Source organism: Canis aureus, chromosome 8 (genome assembly GCF_053574225.1).
Source record: "Canis aureus isolate CA01 chromosome 8, VMU_Caureus_v.1.0, whole genome shotgun sequence".
Lineage (NCBI taxonomy): Eukaryota > Metazoa > Chordata > Mammalia > Carnivora > Canidae > Canis > Canis aureus.
Genome location: NC_135618.1, coordinates 69,878,155 through 69,893,712, shown reverse-complemented (window position 1 = coordinate 69,893,712; position 15,558 = coordinate 69,878,155). Strand labels below are relative to the sequence as shown.

General features: G+C 52.3%; 1 protein-coding gene across 12 annotated transcripts in view; it reads right to left on the bottom strand.

Moving 5' to 3' along the window:
* Nucleotides 1-14,365, bottom strand: part of CUX1 (cut like homeobox 1) — a 364,330-nt gene extending 349,965 nt beyond the window's left edge. For 2 of the 12 annotated variants that reach the window (XM_077908105.1, XM_077908108.1), the window contains exon 1: nt 12,657-13,051. In XM_077908105.1, coding sequence (XP_077764231.1) covers nt 12,657-12,986 — 330 coding nt within the window. In that variant the 5' untranslated portion in view covers nt 12,987-13,051. Of the gene's footprint in view, nt 1-12,656; nt 13,071-14,123 lie in introns of those variants that run through there. The other 10 variants (XM_077908111.1, XM_077908104.1, XM_077908115.1 and 7 more) reach the window with 10 other exon arrangements.
* Between the last annotated feature and the right edge of the window lie 1,193 nt (nt 14,366-15,558).

The following is a 15,558-nucleotide window of genomic DNA, read 5'->3' as shown; positions in this document are numbered from 1 at the left end:
CCAAATAACAGTCTCTGCAGAAGCTTCTGAGAGCAGGGGCTCCTTGGCTAGTGCAGTCCACTCCACGCACCCTTGGAATATGCTAGAGGAGGAATATGCTAGAAAACTCAGAGACGTAAAGATCAGCTTTTGGAAAAATGCCCTAAGCCTCTCAAACAACAGGCATCTCACAGAAACAGCACGCTGGCCACTGATGCCACACGCAGGCGCCTCTGTTTCAAGTCCATTCCGAGAAGCCTCCTCAGAAGAACAGCTAGATGGCAGGTGTGTCTGGAGTAAGGAAGGGCAAGCAGGCAGCTGTGCTGGGACAAGGTGGAAGGGCCTGACCACTCCATCCCTGTGGGAACACTGCATCCCCCCAACCGGAGGAGATGTGGGTGCTGTAGGGGCAGTGGTCAACTCAGGTGAATATTTCTTAGCTCAACCCTCCTCCTCCTCCTAACACAAAATAAAACCGCTACCTTGTGCTAAGTGGAGGTAGACTTTCTGGGAAGTCCACGAACACAGAGCTGCTGTCCTGGTGTCTGAGGCTCAGTTTACTGGTCCCAGAAGCCCTGCACATTGGCCACCTGGAAATAACACCACATAGGAACCTTTTTAAACCTGCTCCCAACTTTCCTGTTCACCCCAAGGTGGTTCTCACACCTTTTCTTTTCTCTGTAAGCTGTCTTAGCCTCTCCTTGACACTTCTGATTCCCTGTGGGAGTAGCCTCCCTCCCGCATCCCACAGAAAAATGGAAGAATCTCACAACAGGGCTGTCAGCTTCCTTCTGGCACCCCAAACTTACGAGTGAGTCCTCCTTTTCAACCTGCAAAGAAGTTCAAGCCTTTGCATCCCAAAACAACCCTCCCACACGCCATCACCCGCCCTCCCTGCAATGCCCACGCGTCTCGCACCTCGCCTTGTCCCAGGGACCTGCTCCGGGAGAGGTGGCACTGGAAGGCACCCGGGGCAACCAGCAAGGCAGCTGGCCTGTCCCCGGGGTGCAGATGGCTTGGATGCTGCACAGAAGTGGCTGTCCTGTGAGCTAGCAGGAACAAACCCCCACCAGTACCTACCTGTCTGACTTGCCACCAGGTATCACGCTATAATTAGTCATTGTAATTGAAGCTGAACGTAATTAATTACATAATTTCAAAGTGTTCAAGTTTAATTCCATTAAAATTACATCACGAAACTGGGGAATTACAAAGGATTACCGACAAAAAAGCAAATAGGGATGAATAAAGAAAAGAAACTCCAAGCTGACTCCCTGCACATCGAGTCACGCCCAATGCTCAAGTACAGGGCAGTCACCCCACCCACCTGCTTTTAATAAACTCCCAGGGCCTAGCCAGGCAGCAGTGTGCAAGGACCAGCGCCAGGTGACACCAGCCTGCTGGACGCTCAGGGTCAAACAGACCCAGAAGGCCACTCCCTCCCTACCCTGCTCCCTGTCCCTTCCCCAACTCGGGTTCTTCTGCTGAAGCCTCGAGCACAAGTGGCCCCTTCTGAGCCACAGCCACTACAACCCTGTGACCCGGCCCTAAAACACCAGGGCCCGGGCTCCTCCCTCCTGCACGCAGGCTGTTCTCTCCTGTCCCGCCCCATCTCTCTCCAGGACTATGCCTTCCACACACCCCTCCCCAAGGCTGGTCTCAGCGGCTTCTCCCTCCTCACTCTGGTCAGCCCCTCATATGGCTCAGTGGGGCTTTGCACTAAGGTCCTGCTCTGTCTGCTCAAGGCTGGGGTCACTGACAGTATGTAATTTACGTATCCCTTATGTTTATTTTCAGTCCCCTGCTAGAATGTAAATTCCTTGATTGCAGGGGTTTCCCTGCTGTTCTGGTCATTAGAACACTGTGCTAGAACAGTGCATGGCCCATAGGAGATGAAATAAGCCAATGGAGCAAGATGGCCAAGGACTGTCTTTCCAGGCCCCCGCCCTTATAACCTGACCCCTGGGGACCCTGTGTGTCCTACAGTTCTCTGACCAGCTGAGCCTAGGGCTTATTCCTCCTGGCACCCCAGGGGTCATCTGGAACCACAGAGACAATCTTGATAAATGAATGGCCCCAACAGTCTAAGAGAAAAATGAGTCACTGCCGACAACTTCACTCACACATGCTGCATTATTTCCAAGACCACTGCACCTTTTTCTATTTTTTAAATTTATAACTTTGTTACAAAAGAAACTGCATCATCAAAAAAAAAAAAAAAAATCAGACATTCAAAAAACGTCATCTGAATCCAGAGTAGACTAAGAGCTCTTTTTCCATGATAATTCCCTGAAGGAGTAGATCTAGCCAGGGTTCTTCTTTCGGGACAGATGCCCACCTACAGACCCCCCTACAAAGCCAGGCTCTCGCTGATGGCGCCCCAACATTGCCTCCAATGTGTAACTAAGACAGAACCCCATGCTGTCAGGTGATGATGCTTGGATTTGAATCCAATATCACTGCAGTACCTAAAACAACTGGACTCCTGGGGGCTATGCAAGAGGGGGTTTTGTCCCGGCCACCACAGGAGTGAAATACAAATATTAGACTCTAACAGCAAATTGCTCCCCGGCACCAGCTTCAGGCCCCGTGTCTCAGAGAAAAGCCCTGCTTAGAGTCGCACTCTCCAACTCGCTGCAGCTGGACAGGGGGTATGGGGGTATACTGCCTCTCCTGTGCCAGCTCCTTCTCTCCCTCCTTCCCATGAGCACCCTCTCTCCTGCCTACCATTTCCCCAAAGCTCTTCTGACACATTTGTTGTCTGCACAGATGGGACAAGGAGGACAGCAGGGGGCACAGAAAAGAGGGCTGCTTTCAGCTCAAGGCTGTCGCTATACCCTATCACATAATGTTTGCTGATGGGAACGCTCCTTGCCCAGCAAAGGATGATCTGATTACCTTCTCTGGGGAGCTCTATTGCTATGAATGGACTCTGAAGTCTCAAGGCTCGGGGAGGCACTAGGAAACTTTTCAAATCCAGCAAGGTCTCAACCAGAAGGTGTCCACCCACCGAGGTCAACCCAAGTACCTGCATGCCCACCTCACAGGCTTCATTTCCATCTCCAGCTGCTCATTAGATGACTTCCCCATGCCCAGGCTCGTCTCGAGTAGTCCCATGGACAGGGGCCCCGCTCCTGAATCTGCCCACAGCCTCAGCACAAGGACCCCACCACTTCTCTGGAGCCAGTCTCGTGAGCAGCAGGGATCAGCAGGAAAGCCATGGACCAAGGAGGCTCTCTGGCTTCCCACCTACCAGCCGGATCCTCTCTCCTCCCCAGGGCTGTTATGTGGATGACAGGAAAGAACTCAAGGCCCCAAAACGCTCCTGCTCATGGTCAGTACTTGGGAGATGACAGCTGTTAATGTATACTTTAAAAAAAAAAAAAAAAGAAGAAGAAGAAGAAGAAGAAGAAGAGTTTAAGCCTCCACCTTGTCACCAGTGGCCATGAAACCAGGCATAAGATGTGCAGTCTACTATGAGCAAAGCAATACAGTACTTCTCTTCCCCTTCCATTGAAACATCCCAGCAGTCCTAGTTCCAGGACTGGGGCAGTTAACACTCAGCGGGGGTCCCCCAATAAAGATTACTTCTCTGGCCCTCCCCACCTCAAACGATGCCAGCCTCTCAAGTACCAACTGCCACACAAATCCTCCACTAGCTTCAACCCCCAGGAGTCAAGTTCTCATCTACTTTTACACCAACCTCTCTACTGATCTCCTCCGCTCCTTCTCTCCTGGGCTCAGCACCTGAATTCCCACCAGACTCCCCAATCCCATGGATCCTGCCAGGAGCACACCCTCTTCCCGGGCCTGGGGTGGCACCTCTCCCTCTTCCAGTCCCTGTGAACTCAGGTCCCGCCCCTCCCATCAGCCACCCAGGCTGGCCCCTGGGGTCTGTGGCTCCTCTTAGCTGCCCCTGGCAACCCTCACTTCCCCAAATCCATGCATATGCTTATGCGGCCAGACAGTGACGTCACCTCCACAAAAATATCCTAGGTACTTTCTTTGTAAATGAAGAAGCAGAGAAAGCATGCAGGCTATGAAGGCCACTGCTCTGAAGGGGGCCTGGCCCAGGGCCTTTGCCTCTCCTTACGCCAGGCCCACAGGGCAGCCTCTTCGGGCTGAGCACACGGAAGATGTTTCTCCAGTGCTGCCACCCAGACCTTCATGCCTCTTGCTGCTTGCTTTCTCTTGCATTGCTTGGGCTCTAATCATTACAAAACGCACTTTCCCCGTTCTTAGGGGGAAGTTTCCTCCCATTCAGGCTCTGGGCAGAGTCAAAGAATAAATCTCTATCAAAGAATTGTTCTGGCTAATTCTATTTTTAAAAATGTGGATTTTTTAAATATTTCATGTACCACAAATACGATTACATATGTTTTAACCACTGTACATGCAGCTTTACAAAGATGGAATTCAGTAAGTGGAAATAAATAAGAAATGCATGTTCTATTGGTATATATATCTATTATTAACTCAAAACACACCCATTTTTATATAACTTACCTGCCTTGCACAATCCTAAAAAGAATTCCGTCTGCACTCTTAAGTGAACTAGCTGAATGAGCCTTAAATCAGAATATCTGGGGATCCCTGGGTGGCGCAGCAGTTTGGCGCCTGCCTTTGGCCCAGGGCGCGATCCTGGAGACCCCAGATCGAATCCCACGTCGGGCTCCCGGTACATGGAGCCTGCTCCTCCCTCTGCCTATGTCTCTGCCTCTGTGTGTGTGTGTGTGTGACTATCATAAATAAATAAAAATTAAAATAAAATAAAATAAAATAAAATAAAATAAAATATAAAATAAAATAAAATAAATAAAAACCCGAATACCTGGGACTGCCCCCTTAAAAGAGGCCAGCAATTCTCTTGCAGCGGGACTCGCTGGGTGCTCTGTCACAGAGCTGTATCAAACAGCAGGTACAAGACAATGTAAGGTGGAGAACAAGAGCGTGAGTGCTCAAGGACAGCCAGAAGTTATGGTGGATGCTATGTGGGGTCCAGAAAAGGTACCAGACCTCAGAGATCACCAGCCACCCCCAACCATACTGCTGGAATGCCCTCTCTCCCACAAATTCTCAGGTGCACAGAATTCAGCCAAGGCCTTCTCTCTGCTCCGGGGTGAGGGAAGGGGGAGGCGCTTTCCCCAATTTTGGACTCCCTTCCTCTGCAGCCCTCCAACAACTCCTGGCGTATGGCTCCATCATGGCTAAAGTCCAGCTGCCCACGCCCCCAGGGTGGCAAATGCTGCTCTTCCAGCCTGCATCACCAGCACCTGGTACCCAGACACTCCTGCAGCACTGGGCCAGAATGAAGGAAGGAAGTACATGAAATAAGATTTGATACTCAGACGTGCAGAGGAAGGATGAGAGCATTCCCCCAAATTGAGCATGAATCTGGGATCCTTCTAAGTGGGGCAAAAGGTTTAGGTAAGGTACGGCCAAACATGAGGAACTCTATCTGCTGGCATAAGGAAAGCAGTCTCCATTCTGCACCCAAGTGAGCCACTGCAGGAGTTTAAGGAGAGAGAACAGCATGGTTGGATCAATGGTTTGGGAAGATATAATCTGGCAGCCACATCTATAATGGATTACGACCTGTTTCAAACAGACACTTTTGAAACAAGTCAAGGCTACATGCTCAGTTCTCCTGTGCTAGAAAGATCTGGCTCTTTTTTTTTTTTTTTTGATCTGGCTCTCTCATACAACAAGCAGCCCCCAAAACTACCTATATACGAGCACGCGCGCGCACACACAGATTTATTAAAGCATCCGTGCGACGTAAAATGACTATAATTACAGACCAACACAGAGCAAAGTAAAACAATCGCAAACCACTTCTCACTCCCCTGACAGTGACACTTAAGCCACAACTGGCAATACCCTTCCTCTCCCAATCCCATGCCAATGCTGACAAATCTGAAGGGGGGGGGGGGGACAGAGCGACCCCGTCTGGGTGACCAGCTCCAGGTACCAACTTCCTGACCGCTTAGCACTGCTCTCCAGGCCCTTGGTGCTCACTTGCCCCCTCCCCCCCCCCAGCTCCCCTGCAACTGTGAGGTCTGTGCCGGACCAGGTCACCTGGATGGGGGCCTTGCAGCAGCCTGGGTTTCCCATCTGGCTCCTGGGTCCCCCACATGCCTACAGAACCGAAGCATGACCCCAAATCTGACCTTGGTACCCCCCCCTAGCTGAATGCTGTGACAGCACATGATGTTATGTAAGCAAGGAACCATGGCACAGCTGAAATGAAGGGATTCCAGTGAATTATTTCCATGAATGCTCCTGAAATCATAGTTTTCTGTTTCAAAATCATACGACTTATAACATCTCTGCCATATGAACAAGAAGGGAAGTTGGAAATTGAAGTAAGGCTACTCAAAATTTTAGTTGTAATTTCTGTGTTCAGTGACTCAAAACCTTTCCCCTTTAAAAGGTCTGTGTTCTATGGGCAGTTGCTATCTACACGCTTAGCGAGGGCAGAGCAGAACAATGTGAATCAGAAATAATTCACTGTACGCAGAATCGCGTGGGTTCAAGTTCTAGGTCAACTACCATGGTGAGACACAGCAAATAAAGGACATGTTTCACCATTATCTGCCACACCTTTCAGAATGAGGCAAAAATGGTGATAGGAGCAACAGAATGTTCCTATTTTCAGGGGAAGGAAAAAAAAGTCTTTTCCAAAACTAATCAGAAGAATTAAATGCACAATTCCCTCCAGCAAGAATTTTATTTTTAATTTTCATTTACATAGTCTCTTTCTTCCAAGAATCTCAAAATAATGGAGTGCCACAAATACTTACAAAGAAAAAAAAAATTAAGAAAACAACAGTTGTCACAACACAGGAGGGGGTAGGCTTGGCAGGGCAGGGGCTCAGAAGAGGGGCAAGGAATGGCAGGCAGCAGTGACAGTAGGTGCTCGGGGCTGACGGCGCCCAGACTGAGGGCGGCGCCTTCGAGGCCCTTCCTTACCCATGGGCCCAGGAGCCTTGAGCCTTGCAAACCCCTATGAGGTCATTTCTTAGCATTCATCAAGTTACTCTGACCTCAACAGCGATTTCTACCCTAAAAACAGGGAGGGAAACTAGCAATCAACCAAAGACCTTCACAAGTCTAAAATATAAACAGAATCAAGATGCCTAAAAGGACCTCCTACCCTTTTTGGTCTGAAAAAAACATAAGACAATATGAGAAAATGAAACATTCAAATTGTATTGGGGGAAGAACTAACGTAAGAGAGACTTTTAAGAGGAAACTAGGAAGAAGCTTTTAAGCTAGTTGTTTGTGATTTTTTTTTTTTCCAGTTGAGTGGACAGGATCCGAACGTCTTACATTTAGCAAAAAGCTGTCAACACCCAAATAAAATCTTAATGACAGTCAGAATGGCATTCCATTTCTTGCAATTTCGCAATGTTCACTTAAGAAAGAGCAAATTTGTCAATTTGTTCTTCCCTTAACCAAACTCGGAATACCTCGTAACCATACATAACTTTTTTAAAAAACGTTAACTCCTTTAACATATTGACTAAACACCGCCAAATACAAAGATGTCTTTAAGAAAACAAGCCCCATGCTGGTACGCTCAGGATAATGCTAAGACAGAACAAGCTTCAGAGTAAGTTCTGGTAATTTCTTCAACATTAACTTCATAAATCACAGTCAAAAGCATTGAGGGTTTCAATTGTCAGCTGAGTGGGCCCTGCTGTGGCCTCTTAGGCTTTTTATAAAGTTCCCTGTGAATCTCCTACCTGGCTATTTTTCCCAGATGCTTTGTGGTGCTGGATAAACTCCTGGGAGCAATGAACACTCCCAACCTCACTCCTTCTCCAGCCACCTGTCTGATGGGGTTCCTGAGGATGGGGCCCGTGGGCGGGGGCTCCCTCTAGGTGGGAATCCTACCAGCCAAATCTGAGTAACTTCCCAGGCTGCCCATGGCCCAGGGCTCTAATAAACACAAAAATTCTGCCAACTGCCCTGGGCTTCCTGCAGCAAGAAAGAACCTTCAGATTCAAATGAAGAAAATGACAAGATTTATTTCGTGCACTAACATCATACTCTCAGAATTTAATTACAGCAAGAATGAGAATTATTTTTATTAGAGAGTTGTTTACTTTTCGAAGGAAAGGTCCTTGATGGGTTTTGCAACAAATTAGATGTCTTTCAGAAACCCGTGTTTGCCCTCGTTATGTTTTTTAACTGTGTCATATCATGTGAATAGGGTGGCACTGTGTACTTTTATAAAAAATCTAAGGTGCTTCAAAGCTGCTCCTGCTATGGGTGCCAATGTAGGCGATGCCATGGGTCCCCCCCTTAATCCCAGGTAACTTCCTGTAGGAATACACACACTCCCCATCCCCCCACCCCCGGCCTAGCCAGACACAACCTTCCTCTACCCACTTTTTCAGAATATAGCTGACATGAGGGCTGATTACAGCTCAGCAAATCCAAAACTGTGACAGGAGCAACAGCTCAATACAAATCTTAGCTGTCCTCTTCAATAAAATCAACACCCAAACACCAACCAAAACCTGGTTCTTAAACATACAGCAAAACCAGCGATTTAGCTGGCTTTGAAAACTAGAATAAGAAAAATGGCTGAGATAATTCAGAGCCTTACCACTGACATTTTGCTGAAATATCTCCAACTCCGTTTGGCTTTTTTTTTTTGGGGGGGGGGGGGTGCTACATAAGTTTATATCCCTAAATGTAGAGTTTTTAAGAAAAGTAATTTCTCTCTGAATTCTAAATCAGGGTATAATAAAATGTATCCAAATGCTCATGTCAATAAATTTTTTTAAAGATTATATTTATTTATTCATGATAGACGTAGAGAGAGAGAGAGAGAGAGAGAGAGAGAGAGGCAGAGACACAGGCAGAGGGAGAAGCAGGCTCCATGCAGGGAGCCTGACGCGGGACTCAATCCCGGGACTCAAGGGTTGCGCCCTGGGCCAAAGGCAGGCGCTAAACCGCTGAGCCACCCAGAGATCCCCAATAAATGTTTTTTAAATCAGAAATCACAAGTGAATTCATAACTTCTTCACCATAAATGCTACATAACACAGATATTAAATCAGTTGTCTAATTATGCCATTAAAGTTCCTTTTTCACCACATAATCTGCACACACGTAGTTCTCTTGGGTGTCCAGACATACACAGGAATCTAGTTCCTAAAATGCCCAGCACGACTGGAACGTCCAGGTAAACAGTAGTGGGGCACAATGAGAGGTCATGGGGCCCCTCTTCAAACAGCTTCAACAAAACAAATGGCCATAAGTAAAAAGTGTCTCTGTGCTTTGCTATAATAAGATTCAAACACAGGATTCCAAGAATTCCACCTGTTTCCAATTAGATACCAGAATTGCTTGAGTGTTTAAACTACATTCACTTGCTACTTATACAAAAACAATTCTTCCGGGTTTTTTGAACGTTTTAAGTATGTTAAAATAAGATTAAGGGTCTGGTTTAAACAATCAGAGGCAGGGGAATTTCAGTTGAAACCAAAACTATCTCTCCACAGCCATAATGCAGAGCTTCAGACAAAACAATAGAACAAGATAACCAATTTCTATCTTTGACGATTACTTGTAAAAATCAGAACTTTCATAGGAAAAGCAATTATATATATATATACATTTTTATACATTAAGTGACCATAAGTAGGTTTTTAAAAGTAATTTCTATAATGTAGGATCCTATGTATTAAAGTAACTTTTAGGTAGGGTTTGTGGTACAGGACATCAGGTACACCTGTCTTTTAAGTTTGTGAAATTTACATGCCAAAAGTGTGAACTGTGTAAAAACGAAGCACAGGTAGGAATTTGGCCTAGCTCCATAGGATTTCTCACGTGATGAATTTCTTTTTTAAAATATGCCAGCTTCCCTCTAACAAATTTGTCCTTCCTTCATTTCACTGAGGATGTTCCTTGTGCTTTATAAGTGAGCTGAAACGAGTATAGATTTTTCTACTTGGAGCCTTGTTTTCTCTCCCAAGAAGGGCTGTGAGCACAGCCCCTGGAGCAGTCTGGATTGTTGACTGCTACAGGTGGGGGGCGAGGGGAGGGGGGGGACACCACTGATCAGAAAGCACTGACTACCCCTTCTGCACAGCTCCTGTAAACCCCCTGCTGGGTTTGTTTTAATTGTATGTAACAGGGCCAGAGACTTTTTCAATTGCCATTAAAGATCTCAGACTCCATCGGCTGCTCCCCAGACAGCATTTTTAAGATTAGCTCAGTGGGCTAGGAGAGAGTAATTCCTAAAAGGACTGGCAATTTGTCCCCTTGCCCTTCCAACTTCCTCATGTAGCTAACTACTGGCAAGAGCTAAGTGAAACTGAGGAAAAGCCTCCCCACCCCCCAAGGCGGGGGGGGGGGGGGGGGACGACGACGACGATGACACTCCACCACCCAACTGCATCAGAAACTCTTGCATAACCCCATCCCTCCACTGCCTTGCACCTTTCAAACAAAACAAAACAAAACACTACACATAGTTTCACATGGAGAAAAAACCTTTAATCCACTGACAGTGAAGTGACCCCCTCCCACACCCAATCTCAAAGACACCGATATTAAGAGAACCAAGGAAACAAAGACAGCAGCTGTGTAGAACTCCTTGATGATTTGTTTCCTCCGTATTTTCTAAAGGGTACAAGACGGGATACATATTGTAATCAAAATGATCTACTTCTGGGGAATACTGCCTTAACAGGAAAACACAAAATAAAACCTATCAGAGAAATGGGACTTTCGGCAAAACCGGAATTATTTTCTGATTTTGAAAAAGAGGATAATGTTTCAAGGTTACTTTTGCAGAGACTCCTTAAAGGGGAGCACTAGTTACCACGTAGGAATAACGCCCCAAAGGGAAGCCAGTCACTGGCAGGCCCCATGCCCCAAAAGCTTCGCTCACGGAGTTAGATGAACTTGTTTTAGAAACTGTTCTCTTTTCAAACATGTATTTAAAAGACAAATTTATACAACGGTGTTTTTCTTGTAACAACGACAACAAAAAAAATTCTGGTTTTTACAAGTCTGGGATAGGACAAAAACTTGTCCAACTAGTCTTAGCAACACCAAAGCACTGACACTTCCATACCACAAGCCTTTGGGACTGCTAAGGAAACGAAATAGAGCTCAATCTTTAGAAGCTCTCTTCCTGGGCACTCAGTCCACGTCCCAAGGAGCTTCAAGACCAAGCAGAGGGATGAGAACTCAGGCCCGGCTCACTGAGGGTGTAGTAGAGGCATGGGAGGGGCACAACTGTCTTGTCTCAAGCAAACCAGCATTAAGTGTCCAACCTGGGTCTGAGTCTAGCTGAGATCTGCCCTCAGGTGGCAGGGCCATAGCCTGAGCTGGCTCTGCAGGCAACCTGATCTCTGGGTCAGGGGCTGTGGAAAGATGAGAAGAGTCTGAAACTAATGAATTCTCTCCTCTCAAACTGCAGTCTCATTGGCTCACTTACTACTTACTGTCTGTGGGAACAGAGATGACGTTAAACTGGATACCAACTCAAAAGGCCTCTTCAGGGCCTGGAGAAAAGAACGAGTTTAGCCTTATACTTGAACTTTGGCATTCCATAGTCAAATGAAGTTTCTCAAACCTGTGATGGAGCAGGAGCAGGAAATCATCTGGGGCCCAATCTTTATCTCCCACCCAAAGCCGACGGACGGATGCTCTGTACAGAGAACGATAGTGATGCTCACTCACCTAATTTTCTTTTTTGAGATCAACACCTTAACGTTCGTTGACAAAGACTGACAAGAAAACTTCCAACCCCAGTTCTGTAAGTCACAGTATTAAACATCCTCATGATATCCTCAAGTAGCTGATCACCCACAGGTTCGTGGTGTCAGAGAGTTCCTAAAAACCTAATACCGCTCTGGAAACCAAATCCATCTCCCATGGAGTTTTGCCAAGATGCTTAAAAAATAAACCTCGCCAATGTTCAGCTACATGTCCACTTAAGAAGCCAAGAAGAAAAAAAAAAAAAAAATTAAGGTTTGTCTCTTCAAAACTCCACAACGGGTTTTACAGTAAGCACAGGAATTAAATTATGGTAAAAGGGAGCTATTTTTACTAAAACAGGGTAGACCAATTTATCAAAAATGCCATTCGGCTGTGTTCATTACATTCAGGAATCTAATTTACACAATAGACACTTTGGAGTAATCTATTTTAGTCAATAAATACTCAAACTCCTTTAAGTTTTAATCTTATCGGAAATACATATTTCACATAGTCTTCTTCCTAGTTAAGCGAGAAATTTGAAGAAATTTCATAACGACTATGAGTCTGCTTTACCGTTCTTACGTAGGCAGAAACAGAAAACAAGCGTGTACAATTAAAGTTGTCGGACTCCACTGATAGACGTTTTAATGCAATCCGCTTCGTTTCCTACAAGGCTGCATCTGGAGTTCATCTGCCTCCCTCCTGACTTAAAGTATCCCAGGTCACCGTCACCAGTCTCCGGGTTGGGAAAGTTCGGTCAAGTTTGCCTTCCCGCACCCGGCGGGGCTGGACGCCGCGGCCGTCCCCAAGGGACGCTGGGCGATCCCCGGAGCACCCGCCGCCCTGGGCCCCGGCCAGCCGCAGACCAACCTGCCCTCCCGCCGCCCGCAGCGCTCCCGGGCGGGGGGGGAGGGGGGCGGGGGGCTCCCGGACCACACGCCGCTCACCTTCAACTTGGCTCCCGCTACGCACAACATCCACCTGGCAGAGTCCCGGGGCTGTCCGGGCGCCGCGAGCGCGGAGCCGGCAGGTTCGGGGCGAAGCCCGGGGCAGCGCCGCTCCTCCGGGTGGGGGGCGGCCGGCAGGGACGCGCCCCCCGGGCACCGCGGCGGCGCGGGCGCCGGACGGGGAGCCCCCGCGCGATCCCCCCGTGACGCTCCGGGGTCGGGGCGCGGAGCACGGCCCGGCACGCCACAGTCCCGGGGGGCCCCCGGGGCCCTGTTTTCGAGAACCCGACCCGAGGAGGCATTTCGGAGGGGACCGGCCGCGCGCTCCATTGCGCCCGAGGCCCCCGCGGGGAGGGCCGGGGGCCAGCGCGGAGCCTGCGCGGGGAAAGTTGCTGCCGTCCGCCCGCAGCGGCTCCCGCCGGGCGCTCCGATCCCCGGGCTCCGCGCGCTGGGTGCCTGCCGCCCCCCGCGAGTTTCCCCTCAGCGCCCCTGCCGGGGTCTCCCGCCGCGGAGAGGCCGGTCCGCGCCTCTCGCGCAGGCACACAAAAGAGCGGGGCGGCCGCGGGTGGCCCCGGGGCGCCCGCCCGGACGTAAACAAACCCCGGGGTCCGCTCGGGGAGCCGGGAGCCGGGCGCCGGGTGCGGGAGCGGCGGCGCGGCCCCGGCCGGCTGACAGCCCCGCGCGGCGGCCGGGGCCCGGGCCGGCCGGGGCCGGGGCCGGGGCGCGCGGACGCCCGCCCGCCTGCCCGCCTGCCCGGCCGCCCGCCCGCCCGCCCGCCTGGCCGGAGCCGGGCCGCGCCGCCGCCGCCGCCGCCGCCGCCGGTGGCCGCTCTGACCCTCCCCCGAGCCGGCGGCACCACAGCGCCACCAGCCCCAGCTCCGCCGCGCCGGCGGCAGTGGCGGCGGCGGCTCCTCCTGGAGAGGCAGGCGCTTCACCCCCCACAGCAACTCCCCACAAACTTTCCCCGGGAATACGGTGGGCCGGGGGCGCGGGGCGCGCGGCCGGGCGCCGTCCCCGGGCCGCAGCCCCCTCCCCGCGCAGCGCCCGCCGCCGCCGCCGCCCGCCGCCGCCCGCTCCCCGCTCGCGCGCGCACCCCGCGGGCCGCCGGGGCCGCCCCCTCCCCGGTCCCGCGGCGGCGGCGGCGGCGGCGGCGGCGGCGCAGGGCCGGGGGGGCGCCCGGGGTGGGGGCCGACACCGGGGGCAGCGGTGGCGGCGGCGGCTCCCGGCGCCATCTTGGGCTGATCGATGAATTGAACAAAGAGGATCAATTTCTGATCAAGCGAGTTATCAATGGGGGCCGGGGAGCGAGAGGGACTTGTCCCCGACTCGGCCCCGCTTTCCCCGGCACCCCCCTCCTCCCCGCCGCCGCGGCCCCCCGGCGGCCGGGCAGCCCGGAGCCCCGGGGGAGGCCGCGACCGCCCGCAGCCCCCACCCCCGGGCGAGAGGCCGAGCGAGCAGAAGCCTGACCTGCAGCTGCTGTAAATCAAAGCGCTTCCAATATTGAAACATCGATCCCACATTGGCCGCCATCTTGAGACATATTGAGACGGAGTGAGAGGCTGATAGAGAGGGGGCTGGAGTTCAGGAGCCGCCAGGAGGCAGCAGGCGGGCGGCGCCAAAACCCGGCCTGGAGCCGGCCGCCGCCGCCGCCACGGAGGACGCGGACTCCTCCTCACGGCGCCGCCGCAGCCATGGCGAGCCCGAGCCGGAGCCGGAGTCTGAGCCCGAGGGCGCGGCGGTAGCCGCGGGGCCTGGCGCGCGCGGCCCCGGCGCCCTGCCCCTCCCCCCGCGCCCGGTGCCCGGCCCGCGACCCCCGCCCCTCCCGGGCCCCCGGCCCCCCGGCCCCCCGGCCCCCGGCCCCGGCGGGCGGCGGGCGGCGGCCCGGCCCCGAGGGGGCGCTGGAGGGCGGCGGGAGGGGCGCCGGGGCCCCCGCGGGAGGCCCGGGGCCCGGCTCACCTGGGGCGTGCTTCGCGGGGCGGGGGCGGGGGCGGGGGCGGGGAACCCGGGGGTCGCGGGCGGCCCGCAGCGGGCGACCGCCACCCCTCCGGGACCTCCTGCCGGGGGCTTTCGGCCGTGTCCCGGAGGGCGCCGGAGCCGCGCCGCTTTCGCTCGCCCTCCAGCCGGCGCCGGACCGCCGCGACCACCTGCCCGAGCCCCGACCCCGCGCGCGTGCCCGGCGAGCCGGCTAGCGGCCGCCGCACGCCCACCGCCCCGGGCCCCCGCGGGACTCGGGCCGAGCCTGCCGGGGACGGCGTTTCCAGCTGGGGGCAGTGGAGTTGGGGCGAGACCAGCCCTGACCCTCCTGCCGCTGCACCCGTTAACGCCCGGAGCGGTGGCACGCGGCCCCCGCGACGCCCCGAGGCGCCCCGCGATCCCGGCCGCCGGGGTCCGCGCCGCCCCCTCCGCCCGAGCTGCGCCCGCCTAGGCCGAGGCAGGAAAAGTCCCGGCGGGCACGGTTGTGTATCCCCCCGCACCGCGGCAGCGGAACAGCCCTGGAAACTTCCTGTAGTTCAGACACTTGGGTTTGCACTCCTTTTGGTGCAGAAACTTGGGAAGAGTGGGTAACGCTTCTTACAGAAAGCGTGGTCCCTGGTGTACAGAACTGCTAAAATTCAAACCCGAGAGTCCATTCGCTTTGGATTTCCTTTTTTCGCAGAAACCTGGCAAAAGTACACGTTTTATGAGCGTCATCTTTCATTGATTACACACACGTGTGATTTGGACTTTCCAGTAGGAATACTGTCCTCTTCCTCTCTCCCGCACTCCAGTTGACGCGTCATCAGTTAAACCCCCAAATTCCTGAACCTTGAAAATTATATGTAAATAAAATTCGTATGGAATACAAAATAAAGCATGTAAGTGGGATATAACTGCTTTTCGAACCGAGCGCGAGGGCTTAGCG